At 45.5% G+C, this 26,647-nt stretch overlaps 1 protein-coding gene across 1 annotated transcript in view; it reads left to right on the top strand.

Annotated features, from left to right (window-relative positions):
- The window catches only part of Tango1 (transport and golgi organization 1), a 41,941-nt gene that overhangs the window by 7,611 nt on the left and 7,683 nt on the right, over nucleotides 1-26,647 (top strand). The window contains exons 6-15 of the mRNA XM_070527122.1: nucleotides 479-601; nucleotides 2,830-2,857; nucleotides 7,137-7,294; nucleotides 7,967-8,065; nucleotides 8,961-9,169; nucleotides 11,333-11,423; nucleotides 13,144-13,284; nucleotides 15,556-15,646; nucleotides 18,568-18,706; nucleotides 24,269-24,370. Coding sequence (XP_070383223.1) covers nucleotides 479-601; nucleotides 2,830-2,857; nucleotides 7,137-7,294; nucleotides 7,967-8,065; nucleotides 8,961-9,169; nucleotides 11,333-11,423; nucleotides 13,144-13,284; nucleotides 15,556-15,646; nucleotides 18,568-18,706; nucleotides 24,269-24,370 — 1,181 coding nt within the window. The remainder of the gene's footprint in view (nucleotides 1-478; nucleotides 602-2,829; nucleotides 2,858-7,136; nucleotides 7,295-7,966; nucleotides 8,066-8,960; nucleotides 9,170-11,332; nucleotides 11,424-13,143; nucleotides 13,285-15,555; nucleotides 15,647-18,567; nucleotides 18,707-24,268; nucleotides 24,371-26,647) is intronic.

Below are 26,647 nucleotides of genomic sequence, written 5' to 3'. Positions count from 1 at the left end.
ACTGCAGTCACATTGGACAAAGTAGGTGAGATTTTATGCACTTGTTATGCAAGTTGCAATCAAACTGGCAAGTACACTAAAATATTGCAGCAATACATTGAAGAAGCACGAGTATTACTTGAAATACTAGTCGGCAATTCATATTTTACTGTAAAAAGCTATCTGAGCACCTTCAAATGTGCTAAAAATGTGAAGAAACAAGCACAGCCAGATGTGGGCTTGTACAAAGTGAACCATGTACATAGCAGCAACACCAAAACGCAGCAGGAAATAAGCAACTCTGCAACTAACAGCAGCCATCAACAATGTTTCAGTACATATGCTCTCACAAAATGCAAAATGAAAACTGTAGAGACGCACCAGTGTTAGGAATGTGTTGTATGAGGCATGTTTGAGGTGTGCTGCAGTTTAACACTCCATATTTGCACGCTCTGTGCACAACCTTATGATTTGTGCTTGTTGATGTCTGGTGTTTCAGTTCCCCGAGCCTTTGCGGGAAGCTCTGGCCAGGCCTGTATTGCCGTCTTCATCGCCACTGCTGCTGGCCTGCTGTGCCCTGCTGGTCACTAGCCTGGCAATCAGCCTGCGTGCTGCTTGGCTGGTGAGCCTCGTTGCAACTTTTTTAAAGTGATGGCTTTCTTTATCTACTTTGCCGAGTTCTTGGGGTTGGCAGACTGAGATCTAACATGGTAAACAGTAACAAGAGGGAGGAAAGAGTAATGAGGGGAGGGGGAAGTGCAGATATGGTGGAGGCATATGATTGGTTGGCAAAAGTCATGTCAACACATGGGGAGAGGAGAGAGGCAAAGATGGCTAGCGTCAAACCATATCCTCCCCACATAAGAAATGCAGCAGAATAAGCAAAACAATATGACCAACTTGCACAGTCATCCTTGGTGGCTTCTGCTGGAATTGTATTAGCTTGTGTTGTTTTTGCTTAGACCAGAAAAGTTTGTAATATGTGAACTTGACACTGATAGCTACACAAGACAAACAGGTGACAAAGGCAGGCTCATACTTGCAAATAACTTATTATTCCAGTATATTAAAGTGCTAGGGGTACAGCTGGGTGTGTGAGTTGGCCAAGCCATTTGTTATCCCAAAATGAGGTAGACTTCTAGCAAAAGACCATGTGTTGTGCCTCCCAGCAAGAACTCAGTCCTCTGGAATGAGTGCGAAGACAATCCCAGGGGCTCAATTACTTGTTTGTTACAACCATATGACATTAAGCCAGAGAAAAAGCATAGGGGGAATTATTTTTCAGGTTTTAATAAAATGTATAAATGGTAAGGAAAAGGGAAATGGACAACCACCACTGTAGCTTAACTTGCAAAGTGCCGCACATGTATTGTAAAAGATGTGGGTTCAGCTCCCACCTTCAGCAAGTTATCGTTTCGTGCACTTTCATTTTTATTTTTCTAATTGTTTCTGCATTTCATTTAAACATAAATAACTTTGCTTGTGCCTTCTCTGGCTCATTTGTATGTTTTATTTATATAGTTATTTGGAAGGTTGTTTCTGAGTGTCATTTGTACTATCTCATTGCTCTGTGCGTGTGCTCAGGGTGTAAGTAGTACTGTCTGTGTACTTCTCCAGACAAGCTAGCTTGGAAGGCGTGTATATTCTAAATCAGTGCGGCATTGGTTTAGTTGGTGAACATCAGAATTGAACATGTTACCATCCATAGAAGAGGCATAACAAAGGACATGACTCACTGTTGTCTGTCTTCTTCTGTGTTATGTCTGTTCACTGCCTAATGGGTTCAATTTTAGCTTGGGAGTGTGTGTATGTGTGTGTAGTCTTGGATGCCTTCATCCACTTTGCTTGCACCACATCTTTCTGGTCTAAACACGCATCAGCTGTAGCAAAAAAAGTATTCTCTTGTTGCTGATTGGGGGTAGAGGAAGAGAGAAGCCTGCTGGGTGCTTAGTAACCAGTACTTCATGTGAGTTTGGCACATTGACACCAGTCCGAAGTGCTGGAATGAGAAGAGGCAGAAGCCATATGACAGAGCGTCATTCCTCATTGACAGCATCTTGTGCACTTTATGGCCATGCCACTGGATTCAGCATTTGAGAACATGCAAACATTGGCATGTGTCTGCTTCACAAGTTGGTTCACTAATAGTTGGGGCAAGGTAAAATAGTTCAAGGGTAGGTGAAAGATAAGTAAGCATAGTGTGTGGTTGTCTGAACTTATTTACCCCCATGCTTCATTCTTGTTTGGCCTTTCTTTACTTAAACACAACATAATCCTCAAATGTATTTCTTAAATGTACCTTTAAACGTTGTAAATAGTGTGTTTAAATAATTTTAACACCAGGAAAGGAACTCGGGTGAAGGCATGTGCGGCACCGAGCACCTTTATTTGGTCACATGCCCTGAGAACACCAGGCCAACGAAGAGCTTCCTCATTCCATCATGGCAGCAAACGTAGCTGCTCCTTTGGTGCATGCCTCCAGGCGCACTCTGCAGAAGCAAAGGCTCCAAGGAAGAAGCTGATGCCACACTAGAATGTGCCATGTTAGTTTGGGATCCGTGTCACTAACTTAGTGCGCTCTCTAGAAATAATCCTGAATAACTCTGTCTGTTTCATACTCTGTTAATTGTAACCATACTGTGAGCACAACAAAACATGAGCATAACATAACTTTCCCAAGTGTGTAAGCCCTATGCATCAGCCCAGGGTTTAGGCCGCATATGTTTTGGTTACTGCTGTGGGAAGCATTAAGATGCAGCATTTAATCAGATTATTGGTACTTTTTTTTAAGCTTTAATGCTGTTGATGCTGCTGAGATGTTTATAACTTTTGGTCTTTATTTTTTTTCAGCATCATCGAAAAGCGTCATTGCTCGCAGGTAAGGATCCTATGCTTGATGCAATTCTGTGGAGGTGCTGCATGTTGTTGACAAGGTGGTCCAAGTACTTTCGGCAGCGTGTCGACCTGATCATATGGTGGTGGTCAAAAGAGGACAAGTGCTGACTGATACCTGAATGTTTATTCTTATTACACCACATTTATATATATGTGCACATCACAGTATCGCAGCATTATGAGAAATCTCCTTTTGCTCCGTTATTGAACCACACTACATTCATGGGTTTCACTGTCTTGTGTACACTGTCTTGTTTCACTGTCTTGTGTACCCAAGTGCTCATTTTCCATAGCCAAGTGGCTCTGATATTCTGCTGGAGAGATCAAGGATGACAGTTCTAGTACTGGCCCCTATTTGGATCTCATTGTTGAGTGTGGGAGTTGGCCGCTGTTGAGGGGGACCTAAATAAATGAAGGTTTATTTACATTATGTACAGGAATAGAACAAAGCAAAATAACAGTAAATAGGTAACTTGCCAAGGTTGAAGACTGGGCGTGTTGGTATAGCACATTAGAACTGCCATATATTCTGATATGCTATACCAACACGCCCAGTCTTCAACCTTGGCAAGGTGTGTGTTTCTCTTCTGTGTGTGTCGTCCAAATGCTGCGCAATCGAGCCTCTAACAGTAAATAGTCATCGTTACGGCCGGCAGCAAATCGGGTGCTGCGGCCCGCGGCAAGAAGAACGTCTCTGTCTTCCTGATGGTTCTCTGGCTCATAACCCCTTCAGTCTGTCAGGGTCATGTCATTTTCGGCCAATCGTCGAGCACGTGCAAGTGTCATGTTCATCCACAGTATGGCCCGTTCAAGTAGCATCATATTCGGCCAATGTTTCTATGGGCTCTATTCTCCGATGGCGGCCTCCATCCGGCATTGCCTCCTTGCCTAGGAGTCACTCAATTGGAGCAGATGGGTTGTCCTGGACAACATTCCAGTTCTGCGAGGGTCAATGACCTCGAACTGTGCTGGCTTCCAGTTGCTATTTTGTGTAATATCATGCAGGAGGAGACAATAGCTCCACGCGCAGTATACAAGGGTGGGATAGCCAACCTGTCTGATGGGTCCGATAGCATGGTCAACGTGCACCTGCGTGCCATAATTGGAATGCGACGGCTAGTGGTTGCGTTCGGAGAACTTCAGGGTGTCTACCTACCGGGAAAACTGGGAATTCTCAGGGATATTGAATAGTCTAAAAATACTCCGGGAATTTTTGCTTTTATCAGAAAAATTTGCTGTAATTTTATTTAAAGAGGACGAAGGTCGCGATAACGCTAGCTGGCTCGAGTAAAAGAGAGAGGAATCATAATACATAACGAATCGTCGTTGACACCGTGTCGACAGCTGGAGGAGTTGCCATTGTACAGTCAATGACCGACTTCCGGACGTACGATGGCTTGGCGGCACCACCACGTATACCATAGGGTCAATGTATAAGAATGTCTGGAATTTCGGACGCAAGAAACTTTCGCTGTCCGATTGTCCGGAATTTTGGCCGTGACCGCAGGTCCGAAGTGACATTAGTAAAAGCCACCACTTTCGATTTTGAGTATCTCACCGCCTTGAACCGGCGCTCTCACGCAGATCTGCTGGCAGTCGTAGCCATCACCGCAGCAACGCCACGCGTAGCTGCTTCGACGTTCGCTATTAAGTTTCTTGCCGTTTGGTGCCGTGTTTTTTATTGAAACGATTCGCCGCTGTCAGCAATGGCACCGACTCCATCTTTCTGGTCCTGGCGATTGGCTTTGGAGCTTGGAAAGCACGGCGCGTTGCATAATGCTGGGTTCCGAAAGTCAGCTTTGCGTCAGTACAGAAATGCTACGCGGTGAAGCACAACAAGCGTAGGAAGGGGCAATTGTCGGGACACGGTACGTATTCCTTAATTATACATGCGTGCACCCGCCATCTCCTGTCGCAGTACGAGCACCAATATGCCTAATAAGGGTTCTGGCAGTCCTTCAGAGGTTTTTCGGATGTGTCTGTGGTGATTTTGAGCCCTCAAGATCAGTAAAACACATGCATTCATTTTTTTGTCATCATCCCTTTTTCGAAATGCCCGGTTTTTCGGACGTTTTAGCGGCCCCTAGGGAGTGCGAAAAATCGTACATAGACTGTACAACTAACCAAGAGGATGCTTCAAATGGTCTGTGGGGCAAACGGGTGGCAGAAGGGCAACGAGAACAGAAAGGACCTACACATTGAGGAATGAACGAGAAAGGAAACGTACCGCCACTTCTTTGAAGGAGCTTGAAAAAAACAGTGTTGGCTGACGTTGAGATGCAGGTGTCCATCATCCAAACCAAAACAAAATCTTTAAATCAGTGAAGTGCAACACTGAGGCATTGTGCGGGGGCTGAGAGTATGTCAGGACAGTTGAGGTTGACCTAATTACCAGCTGTTCAGAGAGAACTTATTTGTGACAAAGTTCAGGCCTCATACCAATGAGCTTGCTATCAGATGATAGAAATAGTTCATATTCGAAAATATTTCATTCGGTATGCATCTCCTTTTTATTCGTATTTGAGAATGCTCAACTCGCTTTGCAGTGGGTTTTACCATTCTTATCAAAGGTATTTTATTCACTGTGCAGTTTACTAACCCCTTCCTTCTGGGTTCTTTTTTGAATAAAATAAGTGCTACTCTTTACTATTCAAACTGGATTGAGTCATATTTTGAACATGCTTACTAGAGAGTGATAGCATTGGGCAACATGGTGTGAGCCCGTCTTGACAAAAAACAAAGTTCTGTTTCACTCAGGGAATTTTGCAAAGGCACTCAGGTAAAACCTGGAAAACTCAGGGAATTTGGAAATGTCAGCTTGGTAGACACCCTGAACTTGACCGATGCTAGTTAATTGTCCGTATCTCACATTCCACTGGCTACATTTCTGGAAGCATTACTGTGAGTGCAACACAGGGCTCTGTTAAAGGTTCTTGTGTGTGCTGAACTTCCAATGTCTTATGACCTTATGCCATATTAGTGGTTCTCGATTCCTTGTCTTGTAGCCAGTATTATGGCTTTCATGTGTAGGAAAAAAAGAAATGTCAATTTCCACAATTTTATTTCGGCGAGACTGTGTGTGTGTATGTGTGTACATGAGAGCTGCTAAGAGAGGAGCCATAAAGCCCACCAAAGCTGATCCATAAGGCCCAGAAACTGACCCATCGACAATGACAATGAAAGAATGATTATGCTGATCATGATGGAACGAAAATGGTAGGATGATTCACACAACACATGATAATGGTGGGACAACAGTGTTCTCATGATGCAAACCTGGGATGAAATCTTGGCTAGGAAAAGTGGGGATTTCCACACATTTCTTCCATGATGATGGGCTCATTAGAATGCTTTTATACACATTATGTACAAGTCACAATGGTAGTCAACAGAACTCTCAGCCATAGAGCTTTCTACAAAAATTGAGTTACTGTGCTCATTCAGCTGCCATAAGAATGATGGGTGGTACTACATGGATTTGTCTTGTGGGGTTCTCACACCCACTCTTGGGACAAAGGAACGACAACACAGTAGTGCAAACAATCACAAGGGCATTTATTGCACCTTTCATAGATCAATTCCTGCTAGCCGAGTTGCTATCCACAAAACATGCCAATGGGTGCGCGACAAATCTAGAAGTCCGACTCACCGCGACCGGATAACGAGCGAATATTGACCGAATAACGAGCATGTTCTCCCTTGCGCCCAAGTAACCCTGCCGCAGCGCAACACTTGTGCCATCTCGTACTGCGCTTCAACCAGTCCGACCGCCGCGGGCACCAGGCCACGTGGCGAAGCCGCACTGCAGGAGGTGGAGCCATGCGGGAAAATAAGGTCTCAGGGGACGCGTGAGAGTCGCACATCCCCACAGTCTAGGCTTCATGCATGTGGTTTGAGGCATTCTTATGGCATTAGTTATTGTGCTTTGTCTTTCTGAATTGACAAGCAATCACATTTTTCTAGACATGGAGAGGCAATAAGTGGTGGTGCACATGCATAATCATCAGGATTGTTGCATTCATAGTGCAATGTCTTGTTAAAATGGCGAAGTGGCACAATTGCAAAGTTGTTTGAATCCAGAAGGACTAACGTGCAAATGAGTGAGTGTAACCCATCATTTCCATGCTGACTGAACTGCCATATACTTGCAGATTTCTTAGACACTACTACCACCAGAGTTCACTCTGGCAAATTTTTGGGGAAACTCATAGCTACAGTTAAGAGTGTGGAATAAACAAACTTATGAACTCCGGTCCATACAGGCAACATGTCCATACTAGAGCAGCGACTTTTCACTCTGGAGACTGAGCGGCAGGTACTGTCGGAGCAGCTGGCACAGGCCAAGGCACAAGCGGATCGGGGAGGTCGTACCCTGTCCCAACATGAACGTGAGCTCGACACGCTCCGCGAGGAAGTCCAGGTGAGGCAGCCGACCCTGCGTCACTTGCATATCAGCTTGGGTAGTGTGGTGCAGAGCAGAGCACTGGTAAACTGATGCAAGTAAATGTTTCATAGTTTTATCATTGCTAGCCACGTCGCATTCATTTTGTTATAACAAACTTTACCGTTACTACTCATTAAAGCATGCATGCAGCTTGCTTTGCTTGTCTGCAAACAAGCAGCAACATTGCAGTAGATTGAAACCATGGCCTTCGAGGTTATGGCGTGGCATGCTGTTGCAACAGCAGTACTCGTCAATCTCAGAAGTCATGTGAAATGTGATACACATTCTGATTTTATCACTGTGTTATGAAGTTTGACATGGAATAATACACGTATAGTGATTGCATGTCACCTCCTGGCCTGTTTTAGTACCAATTAAAAGCCATGGGGCTAACACACAGCCATTCTTATATTTATGTTTCTCTACTGTTCTATTGGTTTCCATTACATTGATGGACTTTGTTGTGTTGAGTCTTGTGCCAAAGATTCACTGCTTGCTCACTATGCGAGATTGATGCTTCCAACTCATTGTAGGGCTACGCAGTGCATATATATGTGGGTGAGCTGCATTGCACTGTAGAGAAGGTGCCTAGAGTGCACCTCTGGTTGAGTAGTCATGTGACCTCCGCTTCCTTTGTGGCTCTTGCAGAACCAAGAAGAGGAGTTAGGGCAGCTTCGCATTCGAGTGTCTGAACAGACACAGAAGCTGGAGGCCAGCCAAGTTGCCCTGGCTGTGGCTCAGAAGACGGTGAGTTCACATACACGCTGCCCTCCCTTTTCTTACACTGGTAAAGATTAGGGGCCCAATGCAGTAGCGGAATGCAGTCACCATTAGTGGTCAGGTGCTTGCTTGTGGACTGGTCAAGTTCGAGTTATCTTGTGAAAACCAATTTTAGGATCACCTACCACGGTGGCTTGGCTGCTGTGGTAAGCACGAGGTTGTGGGATCAAATCGTGGCATCGGCATCGGCATTTCGGTGAGGGCGAAATGCAAAAACTCCTGTGTTCCGTGCATTGGGGGCCTGTTAAAGATCCCCAGGTGGTAAAAATTTCCAGAGTCCCTCACTATGGAGTGCCCCATAATCATGTCATGGTTTTGGCACATAAAACCCCAGAATTGATATTTTTTAAATTTTAGGATCAACATAACGAAACTTTGGACCTTAGAAATGCACTGCCGCTGGCTGGGACCCTCGTCCTGCATCGAATTGACCGAAATTTAGTTAACGGGAGTCGAATTAACGGAAGTCTGCTGTAAAATAATGTTGCATCTGACAAGAAAATATCTGTCATATTGAATATTTGCTATAAGCATATATTTGTCACTCGCAGATATTTGCAATAGATTTAATATGTGGTATCCCTAAATTTGTTGTATGCGTGTTCAATACATCAAGGTTTGACTGTATTTGTACAGTGCAAAAAACCCCATAATAATCAGCAACAAAGAAATAACTGAAATAAAGGAAGTGCACAAGGTTTATAGTGAAGAAAAATGTAGCAGGAAGTGATCAAGATGACCCTTGGTTAAAGAGGAAGTGGAGTTGACATATTGTATCGAAGTGTTTTGCAATTTTTTGACAGTTGACAGCTATATGGTCAGCTTGCGGCCCTCCTCATCATATGCGTGTGTGTGTGTGCAGTTGCTGGAGAGGGAGGCTGAAGCCAGTGAGCAGAGTGCTGCGTTGGCCTCCTTGGAGCAGCAGCTGACTGAGGCATGCACGGAGCGTGACCTTTGGCGAGAGCAGGCTACCGAGAGCCAGGCTCAGGAGCGGTCGCTGCAGCAGAGCCTCTCTGATGCTACGGACACCAGCGACCGGCTCTGGAGCGAGCTGGAAGCACTCAAGCACAAGTCAGTCGCTATGTCATCCTTGCATGGTTCTTGAATGGATGGAGGAAATAAGCTTTAGAATAGTAAGGTGTTGAGCTAGTTGGTTCAACATGTCTTCCAAAGGCAAGCACAGAAATTGTTCAGAAAAAGGAGACAAGACAGGAAAGCCCTTCACTGTCTCGTCTCTTGTCTTCTAACCAATTCTGGATGGATGATTCTGGAGGCTAACTGCAGTGCAATTTTACTTTAGCTGAATTGGTTATAAATAAGTAGTAGAGTAAACTTCAGTTAATTTTACTCTGGTTAATTAGATTTCTCAGTTAATTCAATCCCGACCGTAATCCCGGCTGGTGCCCATACATTTCTATAGGCTCAAGCCTCACTTGCTCAACAACAACACACTCAACAACAACACACTCAACATCACTTGCTCTGGCCGTGTGGTCGGACCCACGCAAACAAGGATCAAGACTCCGCCAGGCTACAAGACGCATTACGCAGCACGGACCTGGCGGAGCAGCTCTGGGCCGTCCAGCGAGCCCACGATGCGGCCAGGGAGTTACAACTCCCGGTCCCAACGTGGGAGTAGCCCGCTCTATGGGACGTTGCGCCCCGTAGCTCGCAGGACCTTTCTATAAAGTTACTCCATCCATCCATCCAAGCCTCTGTTATTTTGATGTCAAAATTAGCCTTCGCTAAATAATTCAAGCTTGACTGGTCGCAGCAATTCAGCCGTGTTGTGCTGTGAAACATACAAAATTTATTGCGGTAAAGCCTACAGAGAATAGAAAGGGGCCAGTGTCACGGGCCACGGTACGTGTTTCTTAAATATACGAGCGTGCACGCATCGTCTCTGGTCAAAGTGTGAACACCAAGACGCCTAATAAGCATACTGGCAGCTATTAAGTTTGTAGCATTTCTGTGGCGATTTGAGCCCTCGTTTGATTTGACCCCTCACTTGAGCCCACGTGTCTTGTATATGAGACTGTTAACGGGGCCTTGTACGTGTTCCTTATCTTTATACTAGTGTGCACGCATTATGCATTGAGAAGAGGAGAGAAAATTCTGTTTCAGGAAAGCTAGCGAATAGGAAGGTGGTAAGATAAAAGAAACTCCGAAGTCAAGGGGATGTTTAAAGCCAACAGCGGTGCCTTTCCTCGTTTGGAGGTCACTTATTGAAAATACTGACACCGCACATTTACCGACTTCTAATGCTGCAAGTAATACATTGCTGGAGAAGGGACGTTATCTACACTGCAATGTCTTTAAAAAAAAAGTACACCAACAATTATGATACTCCCTAAAGCAAAATTTGAGCACAGCTCTATTTGTATTTTCATTTCACTATATATTGGCTGGCATGGACAATGTGTCTGATGCGGCGCATTGCAAACGTAGCGAAGTGTGGAGCGACTGCCTCATTAATCTGGAGATCGCGAGAGGCACCGTGTGAGTGATGCGTGGGCACGCTTCACAGAAGCCGCCACAGACAGACCTCCCAGACGATGTGCACTTGCCATCTCATAGCCGTCGTCGCTGCGTTATGCTTTTCTTCTCACGCTTTTGCCATACCTTCATCTATCGCTGCACTCGTTCACTCGGTTACACCCATGGCGATGCTCGTCGCAGGAATGGGGGCCTAAGAGCTCCGCTCTAAAAACTTTTCAAAAGCTTTTTAAAAGCATGTTTCAGTGCAGTGGAACTATCTGTCTTGTTTCTGACTTGCAAACATCATTGTTTATTTACTTAAGTTATTTATTTATTTGAAAATACCTTACAGACCCTATTCAGGGCATTGAGTAAGGGAGGCATCAAGGAAAAAACACAAGAAAAGAGAACAAAAGAGATTAAATGCATGTTAGAACAAGTGTGGAACAACAAGACAAAATATAGGTGATATTAAAAGATAAACGGCACAGTTATCAAATAAGGCATTGATATAAAACACTTGAGCAAAACCCGCGTATCAGTGTATCAGGACAAGCATGAAATTAACAGAACTAAGTTTTATTTGGAAGGGTATCGGGCACAACCAGAAAGAAGAAGCTTATAAGTAAAATATTTGAACAAAGAAATATGGTTACAAGATTACAAATAGTAAGACAACATGAGATAAAACCCCGATAGCTGATAATTGCATATTAATGTAACACAACTGCATAATCGTCATCTCTTTATGAATAGGCAAGAGGCCCTGTGTGAGGAGGTGAGCGCCAGCAACGAGGAGGCAGCCAAAATGGCCGAGCAGCTACAGCAGAAGGACACACGCATACAGGTGACAAATCTCTTGTGCCCTCACCACCCCTGTTCTGTTCCTGTCCTTCTGTGTATGCCTTTATTAGCATCGCTCGCTAGGCACTGCTCATTTATTTATTTAATTATTTACATTAAGACCTCGTTACTATCAGATTGGCTATAACAAACTAATAGTAATAACAAATTAAGCTAAGTTCCTTTCGAATTTTGCTTATACCCCCATGCTTTTAAAGATTTTCTAACGAAGTGAGAAAGGAGCTATAAATGTACATAACAAACTTGGTGATCATTTCGCGGCAGAAAACCATCGCAAACCTTTTTGCTGCGAAGCCTTTTTAGGTCTGCAGCTGTGTTACACATACAGCGCCTATACAATTTACCAGCTTGCATTTGTGCAAGAAGAATGAGATAACAGGTGTGATACATCGACCGATTTTTTATCATTGAGACACTGACATTGAGAGAATAATCTGATAAAATAAAAAGAGCAGCACGATTTTGGATGGGTTCTAGGGCAAAATGGGTTCCAGTTGAAGGATGCGTAATAAAGGTTGAGTCAAATGGATCTTTTGACTAAATTTAATTTCAGTGCAGATGGGCTACAATAGACCACCTTATTACTCGTTGAGTAGAGTGCGTTGCTAGGTGTGTTAATACATCATATTGGTAGAAGCACGAAACCACTGCAATAAGACAAGGACATAGATGCAGAAGGAGACAAGGCAAACACAACTTTCCATGTAGGCACTTGCCAAGACGTTCCTGGAATGTCACACAAACTGTTATACGAGCTACCTTGGCATTTGTTCATGTCTTCTCTTGCCGAGTGTGAGTTTACGGGTTACATTCTAGGTAGACACGGCAACATTCTGATGAAGGTAGGTGTACGGAAGCACACTGTACTTATATAGTACTTATAGTACTAGACTTATATGGATATTAAAGAACCTGAAGTCGTCAGAGCTTATCTCGAGCCCTCTGCTACTTTATCTGTCATAGTTAAATGTTTCTTTAGTACATTAAACTCGATCAGTTGATCAATTTCTTGTACAGCAATGAATGCCTGAGGCGCATTCACTCTGCCATATGTGTGATGCATTTACTGCAAAATGGTTAAAGGGCTACTGCCATGACATGGCAAACCTTAGAGAAAATAATGGCGAGCCTCGGAGTTCACCAAATAATTTACTGCAATAACTTTTTTACAGGCCAGTTTCAGTTTTGTTTCTCATGAGGTGTGTCACAACGTCACGACACAGGAGGTGGTTACGTGGGACCACTTTGTGTGTCAGACTTTCAGCACACAAGGCGACTGAGCAATCTAAAAGTGAGTGCCAAATTGTCACAATATTCCACTCCCACGTGACCACCTTTGGTGTCATGATGTCACGACATGTGCGCCGCCTGGAAAACAAAGCTGGAACTGGTTGCAGAAAAGTTGTTATAATAAATTATTTAACGTACTCTGAAGCTTACCAATATATTTTTCTAAGGTTTCGAAGTTGAGGACCTTAATTTAAAACAACAACAAATAAGAAGCCTATAATGTGATGTCAGTACTCCTTCAACAAAATGTTAATATCTGGGCAATACTTAGCCTAAGATCTAGCATAACTTGATAATGGAGTTACTGCTAAAAGGTTAGCAGAATGTCAGTGTCAAGAATACACATAGCCCAAATTTTTTTTTAAGCCTGTCTTTCACAGATGACTCAGACAGGAACATTTCTGTGTCTTTAGATGCTCGAATCATCCCTGGCACAACTGGAGGTCCTCCAGAAGCACCGGACTGCCTCACAAGGTGAGGCCGAGGCTGAGACTGAAGCTGACGAGGAAGAAGCGAGAAAGGCTCAACTGCAGGAGCTGCTGGACGCTGCGCAGGTGCGTCACATTTGCTAGTGTCCGACTTAGTACTATGAAAATACGCCAGTTCTAGAAAAAAGGAGCAAAAAAAAGTTGTCATCTACTTGACAATAGATGAAGCTGTAGAGGGAACCCATGCAGGTTTCTCGGAAAGAAAGATTCGCAATTGAATCATTCCTTTTGGACCACGGGTTGAACCCGGGACCCACATTTTTCCTGAGGGGTTGCTCTGCCATTTGAGCTGATCAGGACGATAATGGATGCTAGCAAGGATGCTGAATATAGAAAATTACCATATTTACTCGATTCTAACATGCCCTCGATTTTAACACGCCCGTCTTCCATAATTAAAAAAAAAGGAAGAAAAACATCATCGATTGTAACACGCACCCATTCGCAGTGACCTGAAAAAAGAGTCCTTTACAGTACCGTGCTCCTCGTTCTTTCATACCGAAATACAACTTTCTCTCATTTGGCAAATCAAAGATTTACTCCCAATGCACTAAAGTTGCGATAAATAAAAAGTCGCAGTTTCATCCAAAAGACAAAGCATCAATTGCAATAGCAAATTAGCAGACAGCTATACGAAAAGTAAGGATAGTAGTTTTATCAGCCGTATAAACTTTTAAACATTTGCTTACTAACTAAATTAACAAGCATGGTGTTACATGCGCACAGGCAAACATGAACACGTCTCACTCAATGACCACGAAAACTCTTTATCAAAATGCTGGAGTGAGGAAGCCCTGTAGCAGGAGCAAGTGAATTGACCTTTCTGTGGCCTCTTCCTTCAACGCGAACTAAGGGACAAGAACACAGCGCGGTGTGCCTAGATGTGTCGTCTCTTCCTCCATCGCAGATCGCTTTCAAAATAGGGGCCGCGCGGCCACGCCATACATAGCAGCCGCCGGAGTAGAAAGCTTCTGTTTGCGCTAGTCCCGCACACAAGTTTCGAGAACTCTGAACGCCCGTGATGCGGCCCTACTTCCGTCCGTCTCCGCACACGTGATCTCTTACCTTTTAATTGCTGCATTGTGATGAAGTCGGTACATCTTCTCAGTCGGCACTTTCATGCTGATAGAGCAAATGCAGAAAACTGGAAGACCAGGAAGATAGACGGTGAACTAACCTAAGCACACATACTATAGCACATGGAGGAGGCTGCGGCAGCTAGGCTTGAAACACATACGAGGTGGCCATATTGAAATGCCGATGGCGATGTGGTAATGCAGATTTAGGGCCGTACTCGATTCTGATGTATTTTTTAGACCCGTTGTATTAGACATTGTATTGTACCCATTGTTTTAGACCAAATGTATTTTTTAGACCCATTTTATTGGAAAAAAAGTGCGCATTAGATTCGAGTAAATATGGTAGTTCTTTGGAAGCCGGCTAGTGGGAGGAAGTGTTACGAAAAGGAGAAATTGTCATCCACCTCACAGTGGCACCTATTTCTGAGAGACATGTATCTGTAGCTCCGTGCTACTTTGGATGGATGACACTTTCTTCCTCTAGTTCTTGGTTAATTATTTTCAAGGTTGGTGTGGAGGAGTGTAAATAACAGCAAGTGGAAAGATTTTTCGGCAGTTACATCCATGAGTTTGTGCTGCTTGCATGACAGCATGTTTAACTATATTGATATGCATTTAGACTCCTATTTACATCTGTGTTCTGTTACATTCTGTTACATTATTTTATTTGAGAAAAATAAATGCAATATGCTGAAAAATATGAGCTAGGAATCAGTGGGCCTTGTCCCAGCAACATGGAAACTTGATGTGCCCCCTTGAGCAATATCAAAGGGGACAAGGGAACAAAGGAATTACTTTAAAGCCACCTTAGTGGCCAAATATGTGTGCCTCGCATAAAAGTGCTCTGTGCGACTGTGTGTCGAATGGGAAATCTACTTTGTGCCAACAAACATGTCAGATTTGGATCCACATATCACAATTTGTCCTTGTAAAAGCAAATTTGGTGTTCCCTCCCATATTGCTGATGGCTGTACTTACCTGGAAAGTGCAGTGATTGGAAATGTGGCCTTTTCAAATTTTCTCAAAGACTGAGAAAAGAAAAGCATTTTTAATTTCTCAAATGAGAAATTATTTGAAGCTTTCAATATGCGAAATTAGACATTTTGAATGATCCAAAATTTGTAGGGTGGTAGCACTTGGAAGGTGAAAGGTCACAAAGATACGTTGAGTGTTGAGACAGATGCTGGGGCACCTATCTCCTTTTTTGTGTGTGTGTCATTGACCTCAGCTGCTGAGTTTGGCGTGTCTTCATCTGCAGGCACGCCATGAGCGAGACCAGGTAGAAGAGCAGCGGCGGCAGCTACAGGTAGAGCTCGACGAGCTTCAGGAGCAGCTGCATAAGCAACAAGGTATGATAGCCTTCAGAAGTTTGTGAAATATTTTGAATGTATCGTGAAACAGATACAAGATGCCCAAAGAGTATTTTAAGATGTCTGCAATTTGCTTCGTTATATCAGAATCTCGTTGTATTGAAATTCCATCTCTTATGCTAATAAGTACAGGCACCAATCTGTTTTTCTTACATGGAAAGGAGCTGCCAAATTTTCCAAATTTTTAGGCAGGCGAACAAAGCAAATATGAATGCGAAATCAATTCATTTTGACGAATTTGAAAATCGGCGACGAATGATACGATTTCATACCACGTTGATGATATCTTCACAGAGGCGGTACGAATTAAGCGAAGCCAGCCATGCTCTCGCGTGCACTCCGCCCCCGCAGCTGATAGCTTCGCCTGCACTGAGATGACGCTATCATGAAAAGCGCTGCCAGCAGGGAACGAATTCTTTGTCTGCCTCTCGCTCCAACGAGTCACCAAAAGTCAAGATTACACAACCTCCAATACTAAACACATGAGGAGACAGCTTTACGTATGCACTCAGCTGCACTTATATCCATGTGCAGCCACGCGCAGCCACGGCCAAGACACGTGCTAGAAATCAATGCTGAAACACGTGCTAGAAAGCATGTCAACTTACCCTCCCTACCCCCACCCTTTGCATGTACAGTCGCCGACCGTTTATTCGAACCTCACGGGGACTGCGGAAATGTCCGAATAAACAGGTGTCCGAAAAAGCAGATTAAGAAAAAAAAATGAAATCCTTTATTTCCACGCACTTATTCGGGCTCGGCAGTAGGCTTGAAGAAATCGTGCGTGCGCCGTTGCGCGCTGTTCCGTTTATGCGCAATCAGATAAGCCTGAATCTCGGAGAGGGTCGTACGGTCACGGAGAGGGTCGTACGGCTGAAAGCACAGTCACTACTGTTTGTGCACGCTCCGCATGCGACGGCAGCGTAGCACATGGTGCGTCATCTTCCGACTCGGATTCATCGTCCGGCGGTGCAGCAGAAACCTCACGAATGATCTCGCCGTCGTCGAGTTCTGCGCAAGTCAGTACAGCAGTATCAGCACCTGTGAAACTGTCAAATGAGATGATGTCCGAAATCGCAATGCAACCACTGCGCAGGTCTCGGCAGAACATTTTCCGCGTCAGTAGAAAGCACATCGGAAGGCGACAAATCTTAGGCCTCCCGGCACCCGCTTGCCGGCATTCCCCAGCGCAGTCTGCGCGGGCACTGTCGGCGCCATTAGACACTTGACGCGATGTTTCCGTACGCCGCGTTGGATCACCGAAACCTCGACACTGCACACAAAGCAAACACTACCGTGCCGACACCAGTCGCACAAGCGAAAAACTTCGCCTGCTCGCAGCGTCATGCGCGAAACAAATCAGCTGCTGGATTGCCTTGTGACATGGCTTACTAAGCTGAAAGCGGAAGTGCAGTACGGCTACTCTATCGAACCAGGCAGAAACGATGATGATGAGTGGAGATTTCCAGTAGCGCCACTTCGTGGGGCAGCAAGGAGGCTCCGTTCAAAACAGAAATGGCGTTCAGCAAGTCGAACTATGCGCCGGTCAGAGTCGGTGCATGATGCCCTCGATCGAGTTGGCTCAAGGAGTGTCCGAAAAATCAGACGAGAGGTTGCAAGGTGTCCGAACTTTCGGCAGTTGTTATACATTATGGTCTATGGGGAGAATGGCGGTGCCACGAAGCTGACCGAATAATCGGGCATGGCCGAATTTTTGGAGTCCGGAAAATCGGTCGGCGACTGTACTTGATCGCGCTACCGTGAGCGAGCTCCCCTCCCCCTCTTTCCCATTGCCCACGTAGGAAGGCGGCACTCATGAAGCCACCATCTTTCTTGTCTCACCCTCGCTCGCACACTTTCACTCGCACCTAAAGTACAAAGTGCACGCGCCACGATTGGATCTTATTGCACTTTACACGGCACATGACGCGGCTCCACTTCGGTGCTCTTGTCGAGGCGCGTTTGGAAGCAGCCACTTATAATTCAATCATTTGCCCATTTGAATCCGCTGAAGTGTCAATTTATTGTGTCGGCATTCTTCTGCGGTGGAAGCTAAATTTTGTTATATTGAAATCGCATGCAAACCTACTTCGTTTATACATGTATTGGGGACGGTGAGCAAAACGAGAACAAGGTGAACGCAGGAGCCAACGTTTCGACAAGTGGACTTGTGTTCTTCGATGTGTTATGTATATATACTTCGTTATATTGAGGTTTAACTGTATACAAGATCCATGTATCTTCGATACCGCCTAGCCCTGTTTACCACATGTGGTAATACAGCTCCTTTTACCTTACTTATTCTTAAATTTCAATTAAACATAACAGGTTATTTCCCCACATGCTTCTTCTGGCTGCATTGTCTGTTACCCTTTGTACGGTTGTGACCAACAAAAAATTAGAGCCCCTTGGATCCCTTCGTTCTTGTTGCTTAATTGATGATGTTGCTATTTTGCAAATATTGCCTAAATAACAAATATATAATGTTGGCAGTGCCACTGATGTATAGTGACACTTTTCCTTCTGCCTAGCAGGCCGCCACTGAAGGAGCAGTCACTACGGTGAACTGCACTCATTCAAAGCATCACTAAACTTGCCTTCATAACTGGCATTAAGTGAACGTTTAGCAGCACAACCAGACGAAGGACAAGATGAGAACGTGACACACATGGTCGCTATGCAACTGCCACCTTCTCGCCTTGTTTTTTGTCTTGAAATGATTACCATGATCTAGAACCAAGTAGCCTTCCAATAAGCCATGGTGTATAGGCCTTCCACTTGCATTTCTATCCCTTGCAATCGAGCTTTCTGTACTCGGACATTGATAAACTTCCTGTTGGCACATTTTTGTCATCTGCACCAGTAAAAGCCAAATTTGCTTGCCACCTTGCTTTGTGCAGTGCGTGTGGAGTCCCTGGAGAAAGAGCTGGAGAAGAGCGCCGCAGCGAAGGCTGAGGCCGAGCGACGCAGCATAGAGGCCCAGACCAAGCTGGACGTGCTCTCCAACTACTTCAAGGACCGCGAGCTGCAGCTGCAGAAGTGAGCCACTGCATTATCACTAAGAGGAAATTCTAGCTTGGGAATGCCTGTCTAAATACATGACAACATAAAAATAGTTTTTCCTGGCAACCAATGCAGCAACTTTGATTAGGCTTGTTCCAGGAAGTTGAAATCTAGTAATGGTAGAAATTAGATTTTCAGTTTAGCCATAAATCATTTCGAAAACTTCTAAACATAAAAAAAAAATCAAGTTTACAACAACTCGGCTGCCAGGGTAGCCCAGTTTCAATGGGGTGTTAGATATGGAGCTGGTTCCTGCGATTACTTCGAGTTCCCCAGACCACATCGGATTGCAGCACAGCTAATTGAGGAATGCAGAAGCAGGAAAGCGCATTCCAGAGAAGCGGCCGAGCAGACAAGTTTAAGGCAACGAGTTTACATGCCAACAAGTTCGTGCGCCGCCGGGATTAGCAGGTGGGCCTCCGACAATGAAGCAGGTGCAGCCCTCCCCTTCTCTTTGTTCGAAGTGCATTGCCAGTCTGCGATGAAAGACCGCAGCAAGCCGCCAGGTGTGACACCACGACACGGGCGCCTACCATTGGCTGAAAGTGGCGTCATCGGAGTGGACTCTCCCATTGGTCAAACATGACGTGACTTGCAGTGCTCGAAGGGTTTATAAGAAGCCTTCCAGAGAGACCTGAGGATTCTGGGACATGCCCTGATTCCCTGTTTCACCTCTCTCGAACTTCTTGCCGCGGGCCGCAGCGTCCGAGTTGCTGCCGGCCCGTAATGTCTGTACAATTGGTACTTGACGCTCCTCTCCTTGTATATAATATGTAAATAAATCCCTCCCAAGTTTTGGGTTTTCATCACGACGTCCCGTCCTACAACCCCTACATCTGGTTGGCAGCGGTAGGATCGCCTCCGAATGCATCAGCTGGTGGCAGCGCTACGGATAAACCTTCGTCAAGAGAGATCCTAAGGAACCGGGAAGAGCGAAGAAGAGAGAGCCTTCGTCGAAAGAGGTCCGAAGAGACTGGGAGTTGCGAAGAAGGAGCGAGCCTTCGACCCAGGGAGTCCGGAGGAACCGGGAAACAGCGGACAAATGAACCGGATGGCAGGGTGCTGCAACCGTAAGTGAGCGCGTGGTTTTTTTCCTTATGATTCGCCAAACTCAAAGGTTGTGTGTTCAATTTTGATAGTTCTGGGAATCGGGAGTTTGATGCATTGTGTGTTTGCACAAATTAATTAAGGAAAACAGTTTTAACCACCTGTCGGGGCAGCTGCCATGGATCTTAGAAGGTTGACGAGGTTAGACTTGTTGTTGGTGTGCGACGATTTGGGAGTAGAGGCGGACGAACGGATGAAAACGCCAGCTATCATAAAGGCGATTAACGATAGTGGCAATGATGACAAAAGCATTGAGCTTGCTTGGGAGGTGATACAGGAGCCACGGGAGCGTGTGCGTCGTGTACGTTTGCGAGCGCGTCGTGAACTTAGGAGTGAGCTTAAGCGTGAAGAACGCGAGAATGAACGGAAGCAGGAGCTTCAAGAACTTACTCTTAGGTGTCAGCGTCACGAACGTGAGAAGGCACGCGAACGTGAGAATCAACGTAAGCTTGAGCGAGAGGAAAAGTATGAGAGAGAGAAGGCAGCACTGATCAAAGCGATACAGGATTGTGATCAGTTATTGGCACAGAGACAACGGCTGTCTGAGAATTCTGTAGATAGTACAGAGCGAAAGAATGAGGAAGTGTCTAGCGGACTTTCGCCAGAAGCCGACGAGAAGAGTAGTGCCTGTGAGATTGGCTGCAGATTCTTAAGTGAAGGGAAAAGGCTAGCTGCTAACGATGCCTTAGTGGCAATAGAGGCCGTTAAAGGCCACAGTGAGAGCGACGAGGTGCTGTGCCAACAGATGACTGTGGAGACAGCTAGGCCAGCTGCGAACAAATTGGCACAGTTACCGTGTGTGTGCGTCGCTGGTAATGTTAGCGAGATTGCTAGCGAAGAAAAGGGTACTTCTGACCCGACAGAAGCGAGCACCCATGTAGAGCCAGATGTGCGTGCAGAAGTGAAGTGCGAGCTGGACGATGCAGTTGAGAATAGTTCTCGGGGTGGCGAGCTCCGTAGCTCACGAGAGAACAACTGCATTGTTCAGGGATCGGTGCGGCTCTCCGCCAGTCTAGATAGCCTAGAAAGGGATGGTTCAGTTAATAATCATTCGGACTGTGCGCGTGAGACAGCGATCGATACCGACGGGCTGTGTGCCGATGCACAGCGTGAGCTGGGCAATGTAGCAGAGGGCAGTTCGCAAGAGTGCGAGTTGTCTTACTCGAGTAAAGCCTGCTGCATTGTGCCAGAGTCGGTTGAGCTGTCCGCCAGTCGAGGCAGAGCGAGTGTTGATTTAAGTGAGAATCACTCAGACTGTGCGGGTAAGAGACCGATCCGGGCCGAAGAAATGTGTACCGGCCAGCACGAAGCACGAGGCGACATGAAAGTGAGTGCGAAGAGAAAGCGCCGTAAAAAGAAGCGCGTTAAAGACCGAAAGTCGGTAATTAATGTAGCGCCGCCAAAGATGGCGAGAAACCCAAAAGGGCAGGGCGCGAGGAAGAAGGTGCGGTCGTCTAGGACGATGTTGACGCATCCAAAATGGTCGAGCCACCGGTCAAAGGGGGACCGCGAAGAATGTTCTGCGCGGACGCGGACAAAGGGCACGGGGCAGTTAAGCTCCTCGTCGTTCCGTAGTTCTTTTTATAGCTCAGCGTGCAGTTCGAAGAAACGCAAGGTGGCAGGACGAGACCAGGTGGGGAGTAGCGACGCGGTCAATCGAGTTTGTGTTGAAAGCGGGGCGCGAGGACGCAAATTGGCAGGAGACCGTAACGTCTTGGGGGAGCTGATAGTGAATCAGCCCTTTTGTTGTCTCTCGGCAGCCAGAGTAGCTTTCAGACCACGTCCACCCCGGGTTAGACTCAAAGAATGAGTCAGATATAAGTGTTTGGAAACGGAGGCCAAGAGCGCTTCCGTAGAAATGAAGTGTGTTGTTTTATTTTTGAGCATCGGAAAGATTTCGCGATTTGAGACTAGGATTTCTTTCAATGTGTAAGGTTTGAGCTTTGTGTTCGTTTGAGAAGCTCGAGATTTGAAAGATGCGTTTTAAGTAAACATGTAGTCTCGCGAGGTGCTCATTAATAAGTAAATAGGCTTTCTTTTTGTAAGTGTGAGTAACCTGAGGGTCAAGGTTATTGTTGAGAGGCCTATCGTAACGCGCGTGTATTTTATTTAACCTTCTTTCTTTTTAAGTGTTGAATTTTCTAAGGTTAAGCGCGTAGATTTTCAGTGAGTGCATGATTTGCACGGAGAAGCGTTCTTAGTTCCATTAGCGCGTGTCCTGTGTGGACGGAAGGAAGCAGACTTTATGACTGGGTTGCTCGTGTGTGTGAGGGCAGCCGTGTATTCTGACTTCTTTAGTGAACGTGCGTGGAAAGAGTTAGTAGAAGACGCATCATTTTTAAGAGTTCTGCGGAGTGTGTAAGTCCCGCAAGTTTAATTGTTCGTTTATGTCACGTGTCCTGTAGGACTTTCAGGGAAGAAACGTGAGTAAGCGTAAGCGAAAAGTTTGCCTACAACGCAAGTACGCGTTTTGTTTAGTGACCACAAGGCTAGTGCGCTTGTGATTACGTACTTGTGAGGTTGACCAGATTGTTCAGTGGCACCATTACGTGCGATAAGTACGCCACTGCGATAGATTGGAAACATGCTGTTCGTGTGGTTAGGCCACTTAAGTTATGTTCGGCTGTTTTCATTTGTTGTTTGCTTCGTCAGCGACCCTTTTGTTTTGCAACAACAATAGTACTCTGGTCTTGTCGGCAATCGAGGAGAAATGGATAGCTGTTTGGAAGGGTGGTTGTAACTGTTTTGTCGAAATTGGGGAAATAAAAGATCAGGGTTGATTTTGACTCAGCAATAGTCTGGCGAGTCAGGGGTGAAGAGCCTGCGCTTACGCGTGGTGCAGCGCTGTGCTGTTTTGTTTGTTTGACGTTTGTTCTCCAGGGCCCAGGATCCCGAGGGTTGTCAAACGAGGCTCGACCCCAGTACCCTGCAGCTTCCATCAGCGTTCCTCATGGCCAGCGAATTGAGTTCACCGGCCATTCAGAACTACCGGGGCGAGGACGAGCTGTTAGATATGGAGCTGGTTCCTGCGATTACTTCGAGTTCCCCAGACCACATCGGATTGCAGCACAGCTAATTGAGGAATGCAGAAGCAGGAAAGCGCATTCCAGAGAAGCGGCCGAGCAGACAAGTTTAAGGCAACGAGTTTACATGCCAACAAGTTCGTGCGCCGCCGGGATTAGCAGGTGGGCCTCCGACAATGAAGCAGGTGCAGCCCTCCCCTTCTCTTTGTTCGAAGTGCATTGCCAGTCTGCGATGAAAGACCGCAGCAAGCCGCCAGGTGTGACACCACGACACGGGCGCCTACCATTGGCTGAAAGTGGCGTCATCGGAGTGGACTCTCCCATTGGTCAAACATGACGTGACTTGCAGTGCTCGAAGGGTTTATAAGAAGCCTTCCAGAGAGACCTGAGGATTCTGGGACATGCCCTGATTCCCTGTTTCACCTCTCTCGAACTTCTTGCCGCGGGCCGCAGCGTCCGAGTTGCTGCCGGCCCGTAATGTCTGTACAATTGGTACTTGACGCTCACCTCCTTGTAAATAATGTAGAATAAATCACTCCCAAGTTGTGGTCTTCATCCGCGAAGTCCGTTCCTTCAACCCCTACAGGGGGTGAAATGCAAAAACGCTCATGTACTGAAGTTTAGGTGCACATTAAAGAATCTTAGGTGATCAGAATTATTCCGAAGTCCATTACGGTGCCCTCACAATCATACCCTGCTTTTGGTGAATAAAATCTCCGGATTTAATTATTTTTTTAACTATGTAACTCAAGCAGTAAAGCAAAGTATCATGATTCTGTAAACTGCACCTAATGCACTTGAATCTCATTACGACAAAGTTGAAGGAGGAGTCGACATTACTTCGTTATATCCATTACTGCAATAATGCCCTATTGAATACACTAAGTGAATACGCTAATCTTTCGAAGTGAATACACTAATATTTCACACCTCCACGTGTAGTAGCACAGTGTGGCATGGATCGCGCAGCAAGGCACATGGAAGAGAAAGAGGTCAGTAGAGCTACGCGCGGCGTTAAGAAAGAGACCAATGTTACTTGGTGGCATTTTCAACGTGGGGACGTAGGAGTTTTGAACTGCCATGGCAAATGAGGGCCGAACCCCGCGGGAAGCGATGTACTCAGCATGCAGGTCAGGTGTTTTTTTATTTTGGAGACGAATTATGTTCGTTATATCCATTGCAGGACAGTTTCACTTCGTTAAAACAGTGTTTTGAATATATGGATCTCTATGGGGATTTTAAGGGGAATTTCATTTACTTTGTTATATCCAGTATTTCGTTTCTGGATGCAAAGTTATGGATTTGTAAACTTAGTGCATCTGCTTGTTTTAAAACTTGCCGGCTGACAGTCGGCTTGTCTATGCTATGTGGCTGATATCTGTACCTGCCCGACTACCTTACCTTGCAGGGAAGTGGGGACCCAGGAGGTGGAGCGACGACATAGGGAGACAGAAGCCAGTACAGCCATTCAGCAGCTTACACTGCTGGAGCAGCAATGCCAGTCTTACAGGTCAGTGAGTCAGGAAGATCATAATATTTGGGGCTGCATTATACAAAGGTTTCCCAGCACAACAGACATGGACAAACAACAATGAACATTCATAGTGCTGATACAAAAACCTCTAACAGTCATCATGTGGCGTTTCCACGGTTAGAACAAGAGGGCACAAACATCCAGTAAAAGATGATACCATTGGCGTAACTCTATCAGAAAGACTGCGTTTTTCACAGTCTGTTGAATATGCCAAATCTCTGAATTCGGGACATTCGTCTGTATACAGTCGATTTCCGTCAATTCGACCCTCATGTGATCAACAAAACTGATCGGATTATCCAGTGAATTGAATTGAACAAGATACAGAAAAACACCCAAACACACCACCGATTCATTTGGAAGTAGTACAGTTAAATCTCTCTGTATAATGAACTTCAATATAAAAAAATGCTCGATAGAATGAAATACTTAACTTTTCATAATGCTTTGTCCAAAGAACACCATGTAACTAGAAATTCAATATAACGAAGTGTGATTGTATGCGATTTCATTATAAAGAAATCTTGCTTCTGTAGCAAAGGAATGCCAAGACAATAAATAGAAACATCCGCGGACGCAAATGGTCAAATGATTGAATTACAAGTGGCTGCTTGCAAACGCACCTCTCAAATTGCATCGCACATTGTGTGACAAGAGCCACCGCCGAAGTGAAGCCGCATCTTATTCTGTATAAAGTCCAAATACAATAAGATCCTATCGTGCCCCATGCACTTTATGCTTTAGGTGCGAGTGAAAGTGTGTGAGGGTGAGAAAGAAAGATAGTGCCTTCATGCACGAGGGCTGCCGTCACGTGCCTCCACTCCTCGTGGCAACGCGATCAAGCATGCAGCAAGGGGCAGGGAGGGGGGGGGGGGGTGAGCTGGCAGGCGTCGCAATTGAATTGCTGCCATGCATCTCGACCATGGCTGCTTATGGCTTTAGCGTAGACGTACGTGAGCGGCCTGATTGGTCTGCATGGTCCAGCTACCTGGTGGCGCAGAGCTTAACCAGCCAATCAGTAAGCTAATATTGCTTTAACGAAGTGTAAAACATTTTAAACATTTACAAAAACAATGTGTTCACGATTACACTCCTGAGGAAAATTTACGCTGGCAGCAAATTCGTCGCAGCTACTGTTACAGTAGCTGTTACTTCGTTACCGCTATTGTGTTTGGTTAAGCTCTTGCCACCAGGTGGCTGTACCATGCAGACCATTCACGTTTGTGCCTCTGCTAATCCCACAACACGGCACGGTCAAACGACCAGGCCCAGACCAGTTGCGCTTGCGTTTACCCGAATACTCGACACGCGAAGCACTATTGTGCTAGTAATTCTCCAGCGTAAAGTGCCGGCCGTAAACGCTCAAATCCTGGTGCCGATAGGATAGCGAAAGTCCGATGCACTGCAGCCATTCCACTCGTCTGTTGCCTTACAGAGGGACACGATGTCGCAGCTTGACATATTGCCCGTCACTACATTTGCAGCCCACAACGCAACAAAGGCAAATCATGGTGCTTGCAAAAATAAAGATTGAGATCAACACTAACCGTGGAGCTCTCGTTAACATGCAGACGACACTTGCTTTGTGCCGAAGTGCTTAAGTGTAGTGAGAAATTGTCCTTGTGCATTTCTTTCTGTTACTTTCTTTTTATAGAAACAAATTAACCAACATTCCAACTATTACGAACAACATTTGTTCACCATGAAGTTAGAAAATTATCGATGATACGGGATAGCTCGCCCTACTGGCGCCATTAGGGCAACTTGCATCAAATGGTCAGGGGCAGCTGAAAATTCAGCCGAGTCACGTGCTGCGATCGGTAGTGATGTAAATTTTTAAAACCTTATTATAAATTACAGGCTTTACGCAAAGCACTTAGATGCATCAATGATCAGAAGGACCTACCCTAACGGCTCAGTACGTTTGTACAAAATCATCAAAATCGTTTCAGGGTCCCTTTAAAGCTCCTAGTCAAAGTAGAAATGTAACTTGTACACGATTTTTCAGAATGGCGGCCAGTTTTCTAAAGTCGGCTTTAGAAGTCAGTCACAGCTAAAGTCAGTCACAGACATGTTGTGCGGAAAAGCGTATCAACGCCGCCAAGGCGCTTTTGGTTTCATACCTGATTGCACCGTGCAGGCAATTTTCGGCCAGATTTCATTACAAAACACAAGGCACCCGTTATAATCTGGTAAATACCCTAATCAGACATTGTTAGCTGCTGTTATTGCCTGAAAATCCTGCTATGGCAG

The sequence above is a fragment of the Dermacentor albipictus genome, chromosome 10 (assembly GCF_038994185.2).
Source record: "Dermacentor albipictus isolate Rhodes 1998 colony chromosome 10, USDA_Dalb.pri_finalv2, whole genome shotgun sequence".
Lineage (NCBI taxonomy): Eukaryota > Metazoa > Arthropoda > Arachnida > Ixodida > Ixodidae > Dermacentor > Dermacentor albipictus.
The sequence above is the reverse complement of the archived record's forward strand: the minus strand, read 5'-3'. Positions and strand labels throughout refer to the sequence as shown.